The following is a 20,561-nucleotide window of genomic DNA, read 5'->3' on the forward strand; positions in this document are numbered from 1 at the left end:
ATTACTACTAAGGGTAGGGAGGGTGGGAGAGGATTCTCGCTCTGTTCCCTGGGGTCTGGTCTGCGGTCGACTGTCATGAGGTGATTGCCTTCTTGCCTTCTTCTGTTGTTTACGTCTGTCTTGAGGCCTAAAATTGCATAGCTTTGGACACGATTTCTTTCTTGGCGACTTGTGCAAGCCTTTTTCCTCACTTTGGTGTATCAGAACGGTTCAAAAAGGCAAAAACCATAAGCAGGGGACTTTAAAGCATGACTACGTAAAGTTGATTTGTCTTGGCAAACTCGTCAGTTTCCCAGTAGGCTGCAGCATTGGCAAATACGCCGTATAAATTCAGACAAACCCTAGACCAATTGGTTATAGTAGGAATGAATAATGAACATTGCCCAACTACTAACATCAAGTACAGATAACATAGAAGACAATGAGTTCTCATATTCTCGAGTGCATCATTTGTTGACTTCCAAGGCAAGGCCACCGCAGTCTGTAAACAATAGCGGAAACAATTCTCACAGCTTCACTAATTCAAAGTTTGTGGTGAGTATCTTTCTTTTTGCAGCCCTAGCCGAGGAAAGTAAATTTGAATTTGTTCAGGTGCTGAAGCTTTTTAAATTTTATTCACAAAATTAGACCTACAAAACTCTGCTGACGTAGATAACATTATAGTCTTCTTATCTCGCAGATAAAAAAAATTAGCCGTTTTGCATTGCAACAATGAAGTGGGTACTGATCTTTTCTCTGATTTACTTTTGCAGGACCCATTTTGTCCTTCATATAGTAACATGGGTATCGAAATCAGGAATTTGCAGAAGGCTCTCAATTTTCCTTCAGATACTCTTTCTAAAACTAGCACTCTGACTACAAATCTCTGGAGTAACCAAAATAGAACTTGTCAGGTGTTCTTAACAGATAGTGGGTACTCATCAAAGGCTGATGGTCAAGGCAATGAAGATCTAACACAAAGTGTTTTATCCTCTAGTGATAAAATTAGTGGAGCTCAAGATCCAGCTACTTTCTGTTTGGAAAACTTTTGTGACTCAAAAATTAACTCAAATACTGACCACTTTGACTGTAGGGGGCATCACCTGAATTCCACCAACTTGTTTGAAAAAAGCTTGAACACAAAGACTCACCGGTTTGACTCTAGGGGACATCACCTGAATTCCAACAACTTGTTTGAAAAAAGCTTGGAGAGTTCACTGAATGATAGTGAGACAAAGAGAATTTTGTTATTGGAAAAGCTCAGGGAAGCTCACCTTACAATTCAGGTAAATGCCATCTCAATCATTACTATAGGTAACTACATATGTATTGCAAAGGAAAGTTACTGGGGAGCTGAGGATTTTTCTAGGTAGTTGCTGTGTATACCATTTTAATGAATAAATGTGTATTATGTGCATGCCAAACCATAAGTATGGTTCTTGCCCATTTTTGTCTCCCTTGTTAGTAGTTTAAATGTACTTGTAATGAGCAGTTTTCTATGAGCCCAGGATATTTGCTTATTTAAACTGAAACACTGCAATTTCCTTTCATTTAAAAACAAAAAAAAGAGTGATCACCCAATGATGTTTGACGAGTAACTATCATTTCAGCCTGTTGTCTCAGGCAGTTTTATCTTGAAAAAGTAAGAGGTTTTTTCAAGGCTTTCAGCTTATTACTATTAACACAATAGCGTTATTATGCAGAAATCTTAGAATATCACTTTTACCAGTAATTTCATTTTAACACAGTCATGTAAACTTAGATTCACACACCCTATTCAAGGCTGAGATGTGTTAAAAATTTTTTAATGCAGAGCTTCTTAAACATTTTAACTACATTACTTTGTACAATTGTAGGTCAATTTTTATTGATGTAAAGTCAATAACTTTGTTCTCATTAATAGAACCAAGCAGAAAAACTGGCAGGAACAGAAAGTGAGATCTGCCTTTTACGTGGTCAGCTTAAAAGCATAGTAATTCAACAGGAGGTGTGACTTCATGTTACTCTGTAACATTCAACTAGTGTGGTTTTTTATTCTCAAATGCATTTCAATTATTCTGTTGCTCTTACAGTCCCTTTGTGGTTTTCCCAACCAGTAAGGCCAGGTATTATATATCATGTGGATCAGTCTCACAGGTAGTCGCAAATCTCTGTGAGTTGTGAATGGTGGGTATGGTTTACTTCCTGGAAAAATGGCTGCCCCAGAATAACCACCTCCCTTAATTAGGGTTGTGTTTGGAACAGCAAAGTTAATAAGTGCAACCCAAAAATCAGTAGGTCTTGCAACCCTATTATTGCGCTTATTTGGAAAATTCTTTCACAAGCTGCAATCCCTTATACATTAGGTACCTTGAGGAAACCAGATATAAATTCTTTCAAATGTGCTGATTAAGACAGAGAAGAGGAGTAGCCCCTCCTGCTAGACTTAGGTTGAGAATGGGTCAGTATCTCTACATTGTGTCGTAACAGACAAGAGTCCTTATCTCTGTTAACTTTCCCAGGGACTGCAGGAAGAGATAGATTGTTTAACCATGGAAAAGAAGACCCTTGAATTTTTCAAATCAGAGAGCTTAAAAAATCATGAGGCATTTCTGATAAGGTTTGTACTACTCATAACCAAATAGTGTTTACAAAAAATACATGTAGTCCATGTTTCAAGTGTGCAAAGCTGTTTAAATAAAAAGAAATTGCAAGTGAAGTCTTGAGAAAGTTGCTTATTTTGGTTGCTTCATTAAATATACAGTCACTAACATTGAAAATGGAAAATACTTTCAATCCTCTCCTGTGATTTTTGTTGGAAAAGTATGGACATCTTTTGCCAAGTTAGCTCGTGATGAGAAGGATTTGCTGGAAGTAATTCTGATATTGACAAACATTTTGTCTTATTCTTTCATACCACCCCAGAGTGAATGATTTAGAGAGGGAATTGAATGTTTTGACTGCAACTCACAAAACCTTGCAAGATGAGGCTAAAAGGTTTACGGTCAACTCGCCGACGGACCAACTCGCCGACACCAACTCGCCGACGTATAAAATCGAGTAGAGACGTCGGCGAGTTGGTCGTCAATCCAATACAACTTTTTAGAAGCTAAACATACAGAAAATTAAACGATGTTTAGTAAAAAAACATTGGACATTGGTGAACATCAAACAGAAGCTTAAACATCGATGAACATTGGTGAACATCACCAATGACTATAACAGCTTAAGACGCGAACGAGTTATTGTGCGACAACAACACCGTAAAGACTCATGATGTCAATCGCTCAGATTTTTAACGAAAACGTAGCTTTCTAGACGAGATCTTTAGTAAAAAGCATTTGTTTTTATTTGCAACAAAGTTCATAAGGATCTTAAGGCGAATAAAGCGAAGTAAACCTCACCAACGACTCTAACAGCTTAAGACGCGAACGAGTTATTGTGTGACAACAACACCGTAAAGACTCATCATGTCAATCGGTCAGATTTTTAAAGGAAACTTGGCTTTCTAGACAAGATCTTTAGTAAAAAGCAATTCTTTTTATTTGCAACCAAGTTTATAAGGATCTCAAGGCGAATAAAGTAAAGTAAACATCACCAATGACTCTAACAGCTTCAAACACGAACGAGTTATTGTATGACAACAACACTGTAAAGACTCATCATGACAATCGGTCAGATTTTTTAACGAAAACTTGGCTTTCTAGACAAGATCTTTAGTAAAAAGCATTTCTTTTTATTTGCAACAAAGTTTATAAGGATCTTAAGGCGAATAAAGCGAAGTAAACCTCACCAACGACTCTAACAGCTTCAGACGCGAACGAGATAATTATTGTGTGACAACCATAGCAACCACGCGGAACCACATGTTTTTTTTTTAACTTTAAAGAAAGATTTATTCATGATCGAGAACGTTTGATTTACGATAAAAACGATAAAATTCCATTTATTATAAAGATCAGATGAACATGTGAAAGTAATGTATATCATGCAATTACTCTGCTCTTGTAGGTCCGTTTAATCTCGACATCGATTTCAATAATTGGGCCGCTGTTCTTTCAGCATTTTCATATTTCTCCCATAATCCAAACATCGTACTCTGTAATTGCCTATAGGCCCTTCTTTGGATTCTCGTCAGCTTCTCATTGGATACTAATCGTATTTGTATGGCCACCAATTTTGCTTTAACACCAGTAGTAAGACCAAAAAATATATTTGTGCGTTGACTTTTTACCAAGCGTCTTGACTTAAATAAATAAGACCGATTGACATGATGAGTCTTTACGGTGTTGTTGTCACACAATAACTTGTTCGCGTCTGAAGCTGTTAGAGTCGTTGGTGAGGTTTACTTCGCTTTATTCGCCTCAAGATCCTTATAAACTTTGTTGCAAATAAAAAGAATTGCATTTTACTAAAGATCTCGTCTAGAAAGCCAAGTTTTCGTTAAAAAATCTGAGCGATTGACATGACGAGTCTTTACGGTGTTGTTGTCACACAATAACTCGTTCGCGTCTGAAGCTGTTAGAGTCGTTGGTGATGTTTACTTCGCTTTATTCGCCTTAAGATCCTTATAAACTTGGTTGCAAATAAAAAGAATTGCTTTTTACTAAAGATCTTGTCTAGAAAGCCAAGTTTTCGTTAAAAAAACTGAGCGATTGACATGCTGAGTCTTAACGGTGTTGTTGTCACACAATAACTCGTTCGCGTCTGAAGCTGTTAGAGTCGTTGGTGAGGTTTACTTCGCTTTATTCGTCTTAAGATCCTTATAAACTTGGTTGCAAATAAAAAGAAATGCTTTTTACTAAAGATCTCGTCTAGAAAGCTACGTTTTCGTTAAAAAATCTGAGCGATTGACATCATGAGTCTTTATGGTGTTGTTGTCGCACAATAACTCGTTCGCGTCTTAAGCTGTTATAGTCATTGGTGATGTTCACCAATGTTCACCGATGTTTAAGCTTCTGTTTGATGTTCACCAATGTTCGCCAGTGTTTTTTTTACTAAATATCGTTTACTTCTCTGTATGTTTAACTTCTAATAAGTTGTACTGGATTGACGACCAACTCGCCGACGTCTCTACTCGATTTTATACGTCGGCGAGTTGGTGTCGGCGAGTTGGTCCGTCGGCGAGTTGACTGGTTACCGGCTAAAAAGAAAGGAACTGGTTTACAGAAAGCAAATAGTTATGCTACCTTACAGGAAGAAAATGACAAACTCCAAAAGGTGCACCCATCCTCTCTGTCTTTCTCTTTTGTTAGTGTATGTCTATCTCTCTGTCTGTGTCTGTCAATTGATATTTAGTAATTAATATTAACATTTTTAACATCTAGTAGTTATATGTAAAAGTTTTTGCTGTGAAGGGCTGTCAAATGAGTAATAATTATTCTTACAATCTGATTGGTGGCTGAGGGAAGGTAGTTTGAGTGGAATTGAAGGTACAGCCATAAAACTTGGCAGGAGAGTCTAGTTGACTTAGGCAACAATATTTGCGCTGGATCAAAGCGAAGGAAAATACATTCACAATCAAAGTCAATTTTCAATTGGATTTGCTTAGAATAAAACTTCTCCATCAAAACTGGGAAAATTCTTTTACAACATTAAAACATTCAGCCATTCAAAACCTATACTTACATCATTATGGAAAACTTATGATTGATCATTTCAAGGTCATTCAAATCAAGTCTCAGCTTCAATGCAATTGAACGATTATTGACGGTTAATGTGCAGTAATAGCAGCTGTAACTGAGCTTTGTTACTAATTGTATATATATATAAAAACTTTCTGTGGGACATTATATGTGAGTAGAACCACATGATACTGTGATGTATAGTCTTTTAAACATGAATTAATTAATACATGTATGCTGTATCTTTGAGATAGATACAGTGTAATCTCATTTATAAATGTAAATTTAAAGTGTACTCAACATAGTAGTCATAGGTATAATTATGTAATATTTTTTGCATAAGTTAAGTGTAAGAATTATATGATTTTATTTCTGTAGGATTATAAAAAACTTTTACAAGAACATGCATCCATTAGACTTCAATTGTCAGAAAGAATTAAAAATGCCAAAGAGGCAAAGAACAAACAGCATCAACTCAAAAAGGAAATTATACAGCTGAGAATGGTAAATATATTTGGTGGTTTTTTTTTTTTTGGTTAGTTTTACTGCATTGTTGACTAGGTCAGGGTAGTCTAATAAGACCTGCTAGTCATAGAGCCAAACTTTTTAAATTAAGTTACACTCAAAAGTGTGATGATGTTTGTTCCTGGATATGCAGACATATGCTTGCTCAAGTTTTCTTTAATGGCTGGCATCGTGAGGTGTCAACAGCTAAATTTAACATCTCTTCACCCTGCAGACAATGCTCCACTCCCATCAGTGTTGAGTTTTTTTCAGTATATTTTCATACCATGATAATGAATGTGCCCATGAACATATTATAATTTGTTTGAAGCTACTATGTTATAAAGTTTTTAAGATCAATTAATATGTTACAACTTTTTACCCTTAAATGGCCAAATGGCAGAAATGGTGTCACTAAGAATTTGTGTTTTGAAAAACAAATAAATGCACTCTTTGCATGTTGGGCTGGAATTCTAAAATTCTCAAGGCTTTGGATCACTCATTTCAGTCTCTAGCCCTGATATACAAAATAGTTTGTTAATTTGTTTAAATGTTGTACCACTAAAATGCTTTTATGTGTATGCTATTTGAAGGAAAGAGACTTACAATGTGGAAAAGTGAGTATTCTTGAGGAGGAGATCCTAAATCAGCAGCAAAACCATAACAACATGATTAAGGAACAGGAAAGACTGATGAAAGATAAAGCAGAGCAGGACCAGAAAATTCAAAGGGAAATTCATGATAGACTTTGCTTGAAAATGGTAAAGGGTAACTGTTAAGTGTAAATTATCACATGATTTTGAGTGCAATTTGGTATAAATCAGCACAAGTAAATTTTTCAAAGGCAAAAGGGAAAAACAAGGTTCAGTAGCTTTTAGTTTGCTCCAAGATAACAAGGTTAGTAACATATATATTACATTCTTGGGGTCAAATAGATGGGAAATATTTAAGTTCAAAACAATTTTTGAATTCAGCAGGCCACACAGGGAAATGGGACCTGCCAAATTTACTAATCATTATTTACAAACTAATTTAGAGATGTATGTAACACCAGGTTCATGAAGACTTTTGAAGAGCCAAAGGTCACTTGTCAACAACTTGTCATGCTGAACTCTGTGTGTGGGAAATGCTTACTGATCAAATAAGACCAGAGATAACAGAAAATCAGCTGTGATTAATGATGATTTATTGACCATAATTGAAAGTAAACTGAAATATAATGCAGTGAATCAACTTATTACCAAATGACAACTGATTACAAGATAATGCAAATCACGAATCAATAATGGAGAACATTCCGATCATAATTGCAGTGTAACAAACGTTTCTAGCTGATCTTTAAAGACATAGGGAATCAATAATAGTGAGAGAATATGTTTACTTCTAATTGTTCTAAAGCAATATCAATAATATAAATGAACACAGTTATAAGATCCTTGAGGCCATAAAATTGCTGGAGATAACAGGCTATAGAAAAACTAAATGGGTCCTTTGAAAAACTGGGCGCTGCCACTTGGAGCTACCTACTTGACTTGTTTGGGTACCTTTGATTTAGTTGGTTGAAAAGTGACTTTAGGGAATAAAGGCTATAAGTTCAAACTTTCAGTACTTCAGAATTAGGGGTAGAAACAGTCTATACTTGCACTCTTAATAGCCAAGGGTGACTTAAACTTAATTCTACCAAAAACAGGTATGGTAGCTCTACTAAAGCTAAAAACTAGAACTACTGAAAGAAGGCAGGTAACAACATCTATGTATATGTATACATGTTAAAGCTTATGACATAATTGCTAACTAAAGTAAACAAAATTGACAAATTTGTGAAGAGAATTAAGAATAATCATGAAATGTGGAAGCCTCGATTTAATGTTTATTACAATATGTTACAAAGTTATTTATTTGTTTGGTTATTTATTTATATTTTCACAACATGCACTTCCAAATATACTTGTTTGGAGGCTTATAATGGCCTATTCATTTTGGGTTTTAGGTCAATGATCTTCTTAAAGAGGAATCATCAATTGTGAAAGATGCGTTTCAGAAACTTGAAGGGTTTGTTAACTCTTTGGAGCAGAGTTCAAAAAGCATGAGTTTAGAACTGGAGCAATGCAGACAGGAGAACCTGAAAAATAATACAGAAGAGGTAATGTGGAAGAAGGCATTAAAATTTACCAGTTTTTGAAATAAGATGTTGATGTGCAATGTTAGTGGTGTTGATAATTTCACCTCAGTTGGGTATAGTGTAAACAGGTAATGGTGTTCCTGAAGTAAGACTATTTTGTGCCCTTGAACCTTGAAAAATTTGTTATGAAATTTTGTTTTTCATACCAATCCCAAATAGTAAAGAGGATACTGTAAAGCTATTTATTGCTAAGTCTGTAAATCAATAATTGTCAGGATAATTACTTTTCATATTCAACCATATACTCTGTTAAGGGAGGTTTTCAAGCAAGATCAGTTTAAATGTTGGAAATCTTTGTTGAAAACTAACCTTTGCCAGATTGGAATGTGTGTTAAATTCCTAGTGTAATCTATAATTTCATCCTAAATTTCTGCTTTATTTAAAACAAGGTTTACAATTGTTGTACATCTGACAAGTGAATTGCATGTTCAGTAATAGATCACAGATGAAGGCAAAATGCGGGGAGAACAAAAAAGGAGCACACAAGGGCTAACCTAGTATATACGACACTGAATGATGTTCTTACTATATTATCATAGGTCTCGGTCTTGAAATGCTGCCCTTGGCCTATGGCCTTGGGCAGTATTTTCAAGACCTCAGTCACAGTTTTTCACCATACAGACCTCCCTGCCGGCAAATAACATATATATATATCATATTGTACAGTACCATGTTATATACATGTATGGTATTGTATGATCACTAACAGCAGTGATTTTGGTTTTTTATTCTGTTCTGTTTTGTCAAACAAGATAAATGAGAAACAGCTGAATGAGGAATTTTTGTTAAAGATTGCAAGTGCCAAGAGTCATTGGGAAGAATTAGAAAAGTATGTTTTTCTTCTGCTTTATGCAACATTGGTGACCTGATTACACTTGAAACACCCATATATGCAAATTTTATTTAGAGGAGAGGATCTACTCTATCTATAAGATTGATTGTGATGACTGAAAACTTTGAGCTGAAAGATTACCTTACTACTCTTCACTTCTACCTTTCCCCATTGAATTTCCTGGAAAGAATTACTGATCTCTGATACAATTTCTTAAACATTTCTGTGCCAAAACAAGGGCTGTGGAAAGCTATGCGTGCCAGCAAGTTAAGTTGTAGGAAAGGGAAAAGCAAAGATCCTGCCTTTGTCAAGAAAATCTTTTCACTTGCAGCCAAATTTCATCTCTGAAGGAAAGAAATATTATGCTGAAGAAGGAAAAGGAAGAAAAAGAGAGGCAGCTGCAATTAATGAAAATGTGCCAAGAGACTATTACAAAACAGGTGTGAGCATTCAAGAATTGTGCTCTAAAATAGATTCAGTAACCAACATTATAGTAATATGGCAAGTTATTCATGAGGTCAATCTAAGTTTTCTGATGCCCTCACTTGTTTTTGTACAGACCTCTCAGCAAGGTCCACTAACTAAAATGATCACAGGCTAATGTTCCTTAGTGCAGTCCTCATGCTCAGTTAGTATGGAGTTCTTATATTCTATGAGAATTGCTATCAATATGAAAAATATTTTTCAAGCAAGCTTTCAGGACCATATCTGCTTTATAAATATTTTAACCAAGATATTGACTAAACTATACATTGTTGTCTTGCCCTCCCTTTCTTCTGGGCCATCCCCCACAGCACAAATGCTAAAATTTGTGAGCCTTTCCCCCTCTAAAATGACCCACCCCTCCTTTGGTAGTTTTGAAATATATTTTGTGCACCAGCTACGTCATGTTGGTAATACATGTAAAAAGTAACATGCTTTTGACTGGCTGAAAACAAGTGCATTTTCCATGTAACACAGATGCAAAGTTGTAACACAAGTGCAAATTACAAATAGTGCTTGTGCTGTCAAAATTTTGTCTGTCTTGACTTTCTGTGATGCTTTTTTTCATGTAAATTGTTCATAAGCAATACCATGATTTCTCTTGTAAAAATTGCAGTTGCCCTATTGGCTCATGCAGTTTTGTTGTCTTTGAAAAATGTACTTGTGCATACACCAAATGGCACATGATATCATTTTATTACCTAATTACCCAAATAGTACATAAAAAGTACACATAACCTAAATTGTTAATGGTACTCCTTTCATTCTATTACATTTCCAGTCAGTCCTTCTTTGTAAAAACATTATCCCCTTATTATACATGGTGGGAACAGATCACTCTTTAGGGTCTCCTAATAGAGAGAGACAGTGCTGGTTAAGATATGCTTAAAAGTTTATGATGACTAAATATTTCTACTTCTTTCCTTTTTTCATTCTGTAGCAAGCATCTAAGTTTAAAGAGCTAAAAGAAGAAAATGAAAAACTTCAATGCAGTGTCTGTGTGGTCAGGTATTCCTTGTATTTTTTCTCTTTTTCTGTGTTTTTCTGTATGAATTTTCTGAAAATGTTTAAAGCATAGTTCATTAAATACAAACTTCTTGCTTGTTTAGAAAATAATGGGGGATTTATCAAACTAATAATAGGAAAAATTTTGTTCATGTCCTAGGCAGTTAGGTCTTTTTAAAAAAAATTAAATCATATATGATTTTCTTATATTCACAGTCAGAATTGATTGAGTTATTATGAATGACAAATGACTCTTAGAAAAAAATGCAAATAGTCCAAAACCTATTGTTAAAACATTCTTAATCCTATTGTTCAGAAATTGCACAATGGATTGGCTCTGCCCTGTTTCAGCAGGGTTATATTGTGTATGTAACTGTATTAGTTATTATAATGGTTTGAAATTGCTAACTTTTGCTTTGAAATAGGAAAGCAAATGATGAACTTCAAAAGCAACTGGAATATCGGAAAAATGATTTTGATGTGTTGAAGGTATCTTTTCGTTAGTTTGAATTGATATAAACAGAATGGGATGAATTAAGCTGAGTGTTTGAAAATAAATTGAAATAAAACAAGCTATGAAAGCCTTGATGTACAAGTAACAAAAGCTGTTCTAAGGTTGCTGTATGCCTTCCAATTAAGGTGACCCCCTGGAAAAAATTTCAGGAACACTATTTAGTTCAAGGGTTTTCTTTTAGTTTAGCTAATAATAATATTGACCATAATTGTTTATCACCTTCTTGTAAACTTGACAAAACTGATTTTCCTTCCTTCAGAATTCATCCAAAGAGTCAGTTTCAACAAGTGAAAGGTGGGATATACACCTCATTGTTAATTAATTAATTTTTTTTTGAAAGAACTTGTAAATTTGCCATATCAGCATGTAAGAATAATAAACCAGTTTCCATTTCCAGTCGTCTTTTGGTGTTTCTATCACTTGAATCTGAGCTTATGGGATTCCCAGGTCCGAAAAGCAATGGTGCCTTAATATGCCATTTCTGTACAAAATGTATGGTAAGGTTCAGCACAAGGAGACTGACTTTTTCGGTGTTTCCTTTTAGCTTTACATAAGTGTCTTTAAATGTTGTGCTGGAAGATCTCAGTCTACATAATTTAAAAATTCCAACATATTGAATTATTTCTCTCCCGTTTGCAGTGACAAAAATTGTTGTATTCCCTTCTTGGAAGAGGAGGTGGACAAAATCAAAGAAAACGTAACAAGGTGATTTTTCTCTTTATCTTTAACCAACTTGTTTGACTTTTGATAGCTTATTGTGGCTATGATCAATCAAACAACAGTTTAGAGAATGTCTTTTAAGGAACATCATTAGCATGGATGAACAAAAGATGTCCCTGAAAATAATGGTCAGCATACAATTGAGACTATTCCCATCTAAACATTTGCTCTATATACTCCTTGACAATTGAGAGATCGACTCATCAGCAATAGTTGTAAATTAGCCAATTGGATCACCAACTGAATGGCTTGAATTACAGTTCGATTTCAACTCATCTGTAAGGGTAATTTTTCCTTGAATCTCATCCCTTGGTCAGCATATGATTAATTCTATTTAGTTGGTATCACATTCCTAAAATGGAATGAAGAACCTACTAAAATGTGTCTAGCTCCCAACACAGGGCTTCGTAGTTCAGTTGGTAATGATACCCAACTTTATGTGGGAGGCACAGCTTTGAATCCTGAGGAAGCCTAAATTTTTTTCCGACTTGTTTTTTACTAAAAATTGCAGTTTATCTATGAGGATTATTTCTTCACTTCATTGAGGTTTTGATTAAGCCATATTATGTTTGGTCAGTTAGTGGGATTACTTTTCTCTCTATACATTTTGCAGGAGAAAATAAACATGATTCTACTTAACACTAAATATACACTAGGTAACTTGACATAGTTGCTTGTTTATACTGCCCCTCATTTCATTGGTTCATGATTCAATCATGGTACAATTACCTGGCAGAATCATCCGTATAATCACTTGGGTTGCACTTGAACTGTGCTTATTGGCATTATGTCTTTGTTACTTACTTAAGATTCACTCTTCTCCCAAAGGCTAGAATCTGAAAAAACTGAGCTGATAAAGGAGATTCACAAGTTGCAAGAAAAGCAACAAGCATGGTCAATTCAAAGGAGTGAACTTAGAATGACACTGGCCGAACTTAGTGCAGAAAATAGCCAACTCAGAGATCAATTGAAAAAAAGGGTACTGTTAATGTCTAATTTTTTAGATTCATAACTCTGTCAGCTTCTCATCCAGTGAGATTCTCAAGTCTACTAAAGTGATCCTGTGAAATATATATTCTTGTAGCCTGCTGTGAATGGGATATTCAATGTCAGAAGAGATCTTGAACTTGAAAAGGAGGAGGCAGTAAACAAGACCAAAGAGGAAATGAAAGTAGGCACATCTCCTTGACAAATCTATTACCAATCAGAAGTAATGCTTCGCAACACACATATACTGATCATTTGTAATATTCATTTTTATGGTTGTGTAGTATGCAATTTTGACAAAGTAACGTGCTTGAAATTGTGTTTTATTACATTATTATATCAAACAGTGAACAGTCTTTAATATCTGTTTACTTTGTCATCCAATCAGAAAACTTAATTGTGATGAGCCCATTTTATGTTATGATATACAATTCCAAAAGGTGTCTTTCGATGAAGTTTGTCTTGAATTGAAGACTGTGAAGTCAGAACTCAGTAAAGTGTGGGAAATGCTTGAAATTAAGGTAATTTTTTTTACATGTACTTACAGAGTTTTTTTGCATTCCTTTTTCCTCGTTGTAAAAGTTTGCTACCACAAAGAGCAACCCGGTTATTCATTTTATTGCTTTAAATGTGGTATCCATACTACTCTGTATGAGACAGAATTTGATCTCTCCAGATATTTTAATAGAGACCTGGTGTACAACTTAGTGCCGTGACTTTTTGTCTCACCTAGGATAAGCAGTTTGGGGAACAGTCACAGGAGTTGGAATATGAACATCAACAGGTACTTTAGTGAAGTCACACGATCGTAGCTCTATCTAACAGATATGTAAACCAAGAAGACGCTCTCGCGAGTGTGAAACGAAAACAGTGGAAGGGGGTAGGGGAGTAGATTTGAGGTTATCCTAAGAAGGGCAGGTGACAGAGCCTCCAAAAAATTTAGTAAGAGGAGTAAGTTGAAATGAAAGTAAAGATACAGTTTTAATCCTATAAAATTACATACAAAGCGTAACCAAATAGCGGTCGCATCCAACAGGGTGACGTTGGAGATACCCGTTTGGACAGTCTGACCGGTGTTTCCTTGTGGAACCTTTGTTTATTCGTTGGTTTATTTCCCTGTATTGTATGAATCAATTTGACGTAATTAACGATTTTATGGGTTTTCAAAGATACTTAAAATCGTAGGAAGTAAATGGGTTTGACAGTTAAGTCAACTAGGTAACTGCTTGTAGACGGTTGCATAGTATCGGATTTATTCAGTACCAAGAGATGATCAAGCCCGGTTCTCTCATTAACACTACATCACTAGATCTTTTGTTTCTTTTAATGCAAAATAGCACTGTTTCTCTATCAATCATCTATTCTAATCTTTTATAGGTGGAAAACTTTTATCAAATTTTTATTAGGCTAATAAGCCAAGAAATTTTCGTCGGTAGGATCGGATTTGTTACCCCAAATTACTTCTTTTGTGATAAGTATTCAATTTGTGCCATTTTTTTTCTTTTGTTCTTTTACTTGTTGTTGAAAGGTTTTGACTCAAGAGAATAACGGTATGAATGACGCGCTGATAAAGAAAGTAACCGACTTTATTACAAAAGGTGAAATACTATAAACATAAATTAAATTGAAGACGTAAACACTAATTTGATATATAACTTTCACTTTCGGTTTGATTTGCTTAAACTATTATCAAGAAGTCTGAGCTGTAAAACACACTGGAAAGAAATTGTTCAAATAGTTGGGCTGGCTTTTAAACTAATACTTTGTAACCAATAAACGCTTTCCTTGCTACCATCGATGACAATTAAACGCAAACTATCAACAGACGCAAAGCTTCAACTGATGCAACTAAAACTGTGGTGAATTTTAAAGTCGTAGTATATCATTCAAAAGCCTAACTTCAAGCAATATTTGAATTTTGAGTTAAATCTTCTCATTTTAAAATGGGCAATTCGATTAAGGCCTCGAGCTACTGTGTTTCTCTTTTATTCCAAGCTTTCACCGATCGACGGCATCGTCAGGGAATGTAACGAAAATATCCACTATGCGTGGCATAAAAGCGATGTAGGGGATATGACTGGTTACTATACATCAGTGTATATTCTGGTCATTCGTATCACCTACATCGCTTTTATGTCACGCATCCTGGAATATTTTCGTTACATTCCCTGACAATGCCGTAGATCGGCGGAAGCTTAAAATAAAAAAGAGCTACAGCAGCTTAATGCTTCAATCTAATCGTTCATTTGATTAACGTGCTACATAAGGAAAACTTTAAACGTTTTCTAGTTTATGTTATGCGACGGTCTTAAATTAAGGCGACGACAAAAGGGTTTACAGTCGAACCTGTATTAACAGATCACTGACGGGGAATGGCGGGATTTTATTAGTGGTACTATAATAAACGATAGGGGTATTATAATAAACGATAAACAACGCCACTTTATGCTATAATTTACCACTTAATCCGACTTACTTTGATTTTGGAAAAGAAACATTGATTAAAAATTACTTGAAAGATAATTAGTAGTTTTATTTGAGTGGTCCTGCTTTCAGCGACCGTTCAATACAGGTGGAGGACAATAAAAACAGGCCGTTGGGACTTAGTAATGAGTGAAAATTACAATGATAAGGGGAAAGAAATTCAGAACTTTGACAACTGACTGCTTACTTCAGGGTGACTGCTTAATACGGTGCCGTTTAATACAGGTTCGACTGCCAAATATTGCTTAAACTATTGAACGAGAGCAGTTTAAATTGGATGCAACCCAGGGCACGTTCTTTGAGCATTACACATTACATTAACCTGTAAGTTTCTGTTTTTGTTTGTATTGTCAAGATACCCGGTCTTTACCACTGGCCAATACAGTAAACAGCGGACTGGTCAATTCCGTTTCCTTTTTGACCAAGCTGATACACGCACGAGTTAAGCAGGAGTCTGGCAAATTGGGAACGGAAAATATTGCTGCTCATGCTATCAAAACAATTATTAGACACACCCTTTTTGTTTCCTGGTGACCAATTAAAGTATTCTTTGCTTCAATTTCAGTCACAGAAATGGGCTGAAAAGCTGACGCAATTACGAAAAGACTATGCCGACCTTGCAGCTATCACATCAAGCAGGTCAGAATTAGCCCAAATTAGTTTTTGCATAGGTAACGCGGAAACAATTTTAAAATACCACATTATCGACTTCACAATGTAATAACCTGATATCCTCTCACTGTCTTTCAGGAGCCAAATGATTTGTACTTTAAGAGACGAGTTAGCTCAAAGATGCTTGGAGATTATAGAGCTAGAGTCTGCACTTTCATCCTCAACTCAGCAGGTGATACTGAACTCTAAAACAGAACTGGAGAACTTATTTGCTTTTCGAGTAAGATATAGTATTCACGTTCATTTGTGGCGGCGGTGCTTGTAAGTTACCGCGGGCACCATTTCAGTTATTTCCTTAAGTATGGATGTATAAGCAGCGTGTAAGTTTCTCCCTCGCCCTCTTTTGCTAAAACTCTATGTCGTAGTATTTTCAGATGAGGCGGATTATTGAATGCAAGATTGTATATTTGATCAAGTTTGAGAAGACTGTTCAGTTCAAGTTAATAATTTGATTTATTTTAATTTAGAGAAGTAACTCGGTGGAGACGTCAGCAGGGCTTGCCAAAAGCCACCAGTTAACCAGAAGAAGATCTGATGGTGACATTAAAAAGTAAGTGCAGTCACGGTGTAGTCACTTACGATGGAGATTGGAACGTTCAGACTTTTTTGCCAGTCTTGTGGTCAGAAGTACAGTTTACAAAATTTGCTATTAAGTCAGGGTTTTGCCTGTTTTTAATGTCATAATGACAAGTGCCGGTGTACATATATATTCTTGACTACATGGCCTTTTTGGAAGCGTTCCGTATCCGCATTAGGCACTTATTGCTTACTATTTATGACTGCATGGTTGACTGCAGACTGGACAGTAGCGTGTTTTCTTACGTCATAGAAGTTGTGGTCCATGCTGCCTCTCAGCAGAAAATTGTCTCGCGGATTGTATGGGCGTTAAAATGTTTGCAGCCAAAGACTACTATCTAAGCAAACGAGTAGAGGATCTTACAGCTGATAGAGAATCAGCGCTGCAGAATTCTCAGGACCTGCTTCATGGCATGCAGGTAGCATACGTTCAATTGTTTATTAGTGGGGTTCAGGGAGCTACTTCACGCTTTGTGTATCCAATGGAATGTGTCTTAATCGTCATCATCGTTGAGTTTCCTCGTTCATTTGTGATGTTTTGATATCTTTATAGAGTTCATCTTACTATTTCCAGTATTTTAAGGTAGTTTCCAAATGACGCACGATATCCTAACTTAACACCTTTGAATATTAACTGACCTGAAAAAAGAGCTTGTTGATTATTTTTAGCAACTGAGAGAAGCGTATGAAGAGGAGATAGGAAGACATCTGCAGCAAGAGAGCACCAAGTCTGAAAAGGAAAAACTTTTTCAGGTTTCTGTAATATTTATTTGATTTTAATTTTCAGCTCCCCTCGATTCTACGATTAACACCTTTCTATCAAATTACGCTGTGGTGTGTTCATTCGTTCTTATCCGCCCTTTTTCATTAAGAAAAGTTGTCTTTGCAAAATTCGTTCTGTAATCGTTTGATATCCGTATACTTGCTCGCAAGATTCCTTCAATACGTTGGTGTTTCATAGATTCCATCTAGACACGCAAACCACGATAGATTTCGCAAACATAACGGCGACAACTTGTTGATAAATTTATAACCATTGCTCATCCTGATGCCTCACTCAGGTGCATAATGAAGATGACGATCAGTTATTTGGTAAGTTAAATGCTTGCAAAGTTGAAGATGCTTACAAAACTAAAGTATTGTAACCTTTATGGGCTTACTGGGGCGTTTTTGTCTTTGTGTATGTGTCTTTTAAGGGAGCCTTATTCTGAACTAAACAAACGAATAATTCCTATTTTCATGGATGAACTTAGCCTTTCTGGTCTTTTCTCTTCCCGTTGTTTAGGTGCAAACTCCAAACTTGATACGGAGGTCAAGCAGTTAACAGCTCAGAAGGTTGCATTGGAAGTCAAAAGGTTTTTTTTTTCCCCTTTCCATTGAATTTTTGTGTTTATCTGTTCTTTGACCTTACACGTTGATTTCAAATGTCAAAAATTGTTCCCACCGCAAGTCATGACGTTACTAAATGTCTTTGCAGCAAAGATTTGGAATGTGAACGCGACGAACTGCGAAACCAGGTGGAAGAACTCTGTAGAATGAAAACATCAGTTGAGGAGTACGTCAGTGTTTACAACTACCTTGTGGAAATTGAGACCGGCCACTTCCTGTAACGAAAGACTGACTTTCCATATAACGAATTGCTTTAGATCATGTATTTTTATAATATGAATTCCAACTTAAGAGTGGGAAGCACAGATTCAGGACCACACAATGTCCAGTTCTTGTACAAAGAAAGATTGGTGTTTTGCCCTGATTTACACGAGCATGTAGCCATCTGCTACCTGTAATTGTTGGTCTGTACTATCCAAGAATTCGAGTCAATTCCTCGCAATTGTGAGGTCGTGTTTTTGCCTTAATGATCATTGGGACACAAAGTCGGTATCAAACCATTTCTGCCTGTTCATCCATCTTGATCAGTACTGAAGAGTAAAAATAATTAACCATGCACTTCACGCTTAGTAAGCATCGTTGTACCGTAAGAAGAACAAACCTACGGCGCAAAGTTCAGTAGGTAATTTGTAAAACTTGTATTTCTGTTTTTAGAAAAGCCGTACAAGTTGATTTGATTTTGAGTCTTAGGAAGCGCGAGAACAAAACGACGTCAGGGCGAAAAAGGTAAGTTTTCTGAAAAAAAGATAACTAATTTAACATAAGAACATGTTACAGTCAGTCCCAAATCTCCAACCCCTTTGTCAAATTTCATCCTACTCGGCTTCGATTCTTGGTTAATTCGGTTGGTAGAGAGTTCCAGCCCAAGATCAGATTAATACACGAGGTCTTTAAATAACTGAAGAGAATGAGTCTTCTTTGCATGAAATCTAAGAAAGGGTTGACGGGTGAAAGAAGATGGGTTGGGTTCCCCTCTCGCCTTAGGACTCATAATCCTTAGGCTCTCTCTCAAGCCTAACCTCGTTCCCAGGGGAAGGTTAGCATTAGGGTTAGGGTTAGGGCTAGGGATAGGGCGGGGGAGCAGTTAAAGAACCTCATGACGAGTAGAGCACGAAGCATTTTCAGTCTAACCTTTGTTTGTTTGTTGTGCTGTCGTGATTGATGGGGGCTAGTTGAAACACAATGATACTTAAGCATTCACCTTTTGGCTGAATATTCTGAATAATCAGGTTTATGCTCATCGGCTCGTTCGTAATTGGGAAGAGTGAAACAAATGATTTAGCATGGTTATCGAAAACTGGATCGTTACCATTCGACAATTTTGAATTTTTTATTCGTATAGGTAATCACATGATTTCGAGTGCAATTTGGAATAAATAAGCACGAGTAAATTTTTTTAAAGACTAACAAAATGGCACCAGCCCGTAGGGCGAGTGCAATTTGTGGTCTTTGAAAAAATTAATAAGTGCTTGTTTATTCCAAATTGCACGAGAAAAATCATGTGATTACGAGTTAATAATATACATAGATAACTACGAGATGGCTTATCATAATTAAACATAAGCAAAGCGCGCGCATCAAGTGCAAAAAATAATTTATTCAAACCGTGCGTTCAACAAAACAACCGCGTAGGATCAAAACAATAACAGGCAATGATATCTTCACATCTTTAAGGTGCAAGAAAGTTCAAAGTCCGACTAAACAGTTCAAGGAATAGTTCAGTCTGTGTCTGAAGCACTTTCGATGAAATGGAATCGTCGTTCCCGAGGTTTAACTATGACTGTTTTTAATTTCGGCGTTGGATCGCTTGAGCAAAGTGTTAAAAGCTGAGTCGGCTCGTAATTTTCGATTTCCTTGGCAATTCCCTTCTCTAAACACCACTTTTTCCAAACTGACAACCAAAAAGCATTGCTTTTTATAGTGTTTTCGTTGTTTAAGCTGTTTTTCAGCTGCGGTGGCGAAAAAAAACCTACTTAAAACGCCGGCCATTGTTTCGCTCGCAAATTTTCAAATTTTGTTGCGACATCCAAGGCTCGCATTTGATTGGCTATTTGTGAGTTTCTTTGATTATTGACCAATCAGAATGTCTGATTTGTTTCTTTCTTTGCACTGAATTAACCCTCTTCTGCACTGAATTAACTCTCTTCTGCACTGAATTACCTGAAAACTGCATTTATCTTAACCAATAAGAACTGAGTAATTTTTCCATGTATATTATTATGTATGGAATATTGGGCGTTGTATCGTGACGAAACAGTTATTCAATTGTACGGCATTATTCCGTTTTCCTTACGTCCTAAAATGAAATAAGCAAATTTACGGTTTAATAGTTTGTGGTCGTTTTTGATTATTTTTTTTATTCGCGCTTGTTTGATTTGAGATGATTTCAGTAAGACTCAGTCAACTCATGTTTGTGGAATAATCGCCTTATAATAACAACGCTTTCAGGAGCAAGAGTGTTGGTTTCATGTCACGTGGTTCCATGCAAGAGAAGACCAATTGATAGGTAGGTGTTTGCCGTAATTTAAACCACACCTTTATTATAGTCATGTGTGTACTGCTTCCCTGAATCAATCGTTCAAAGAAAAAATGTTGTTGTAAATCCGTCAACAGTCGGTCATCTAAATTTTG

General features: G+C 36.0%; 1 protein-coding gene across 5 annotated transcripts in view; it reads left to right on the forward strand.

Annotated features, from left to right (window-relative positions):
• LOC113686073 (uncharacterized) overlaps positions 1-20,561 on the forward strand; it is a 20,979-nt gene continuing 418 nt past the window's right edge. Inside the window, exons 1-29 of one of the 5 annotated variants that reach the window (XM_027203664.2) lie at positions 1-534; positions 753-1,265; positions 1,883-1,966; positions 2,481-2,578; positions 2,884-2,946; positions 5,100-5,178; positions 5,961-6,086; positions 6,680-6,847; positions 8,077-8,229; positions 9,021-9,097; positions 9,432-9,540; positions 10,524-10,591; positions 11,014-11,077; positions 11,362-11,396; positions 11,742-11,807; positions 12,651-12,801; positions 12,907-12,993; positions 13,250-13,330; positions 13,543-13,593; positions 15,859-15,932; positions 16,044-16,137; positions 16,433-16,515; positions 16,795-16,960; positions 17,211-17,294; positions 17,603-17,633; positions 17,827-17,896; positions 18,019-18,147; positions 18,585-18,656; positions 20,379-20,436. In XM_027203664.2, coding sequence (XP_027059465.2) covers positions 373-534; positions 753-1,265; positions 1,883-1,966; positions 2,481-2,578; positions 2,884-2,946; positions 5,100-5,178; positions 5,961-6,086; positions 6,680-6,847; positions 8,077-8,229; positions 9,021-9,097; positions 9,432-9,540; positions 10,524-10,591; positions 11,014-11,077; positions 11,362-11,396; positions 11,742-11,807; positions 12,651-12,801; positions 12,907-12,993; positions 13,250-13,330; positions 13,543-13,593; positions 15,859-15,932; positions 16,044-16,137; positions 16,433-16,515; positions 16,795-16,960; positions 17,211-17,294; positions 17,603-17,633; positions 17,827-17,896; positions 18,019-18,147; positions 18,585-18,656; positions 20,379-20,433 — 3,093 coding nt within the window. In that variant the 5' untranslated portion in view covers positions 1-372 and the 3' untranslated portion in view covers positions 20,434-20,436. The remainder of the gene's footprint in view (positions 535-752; positions 1,266-1,882; positions 1,967-2,480; positions 2,579-2,883; positions 2,947-5,099; positions 5,179-5,960; positions 6,087-6,679; positions 6,848-8,076; positions 8,230-9,020; positions 9,098-9,431; positions 9,541-10,523; positions 10,592-11,013; positions 11,078-11,361; positions 11,397-11,741; positions 11,808-12,650; positions 12,802-12,906; positions 12,994-13,249; positions 13,331-13,542; positions 13,594-15,858; positions 15,933-16,043; positions 16,138-16,432; positions 16,516-16,794; positions 16,961-17,210; positions 17,295-17,602; positions 17,634-17,826; positions 17,897-18,018; positions 18,148-18,584; positions 18,657-20,378; positions 20,437-20,561) is intronic. The other 4 variants (XM_027203666.2, XM_089203794.1, XM_089203795.1 and 1 more) reach the window with 4 other exon arrangements.

Source organism: Pocillopora damicornis, chromosome 4 (genome assembly GCF_964200805.1).
Source record: "Pocillopora damicornis chromosome 4, jaPocDami1.2, whole genome shotgun sequence".
Taxonomy (NCBI): Eukaryota; Metazoa; Cnidaria; class Anthozoa; order Scleractinia; family Pocilloporidae; genus Pocillopora; species Pocillopora damicornis.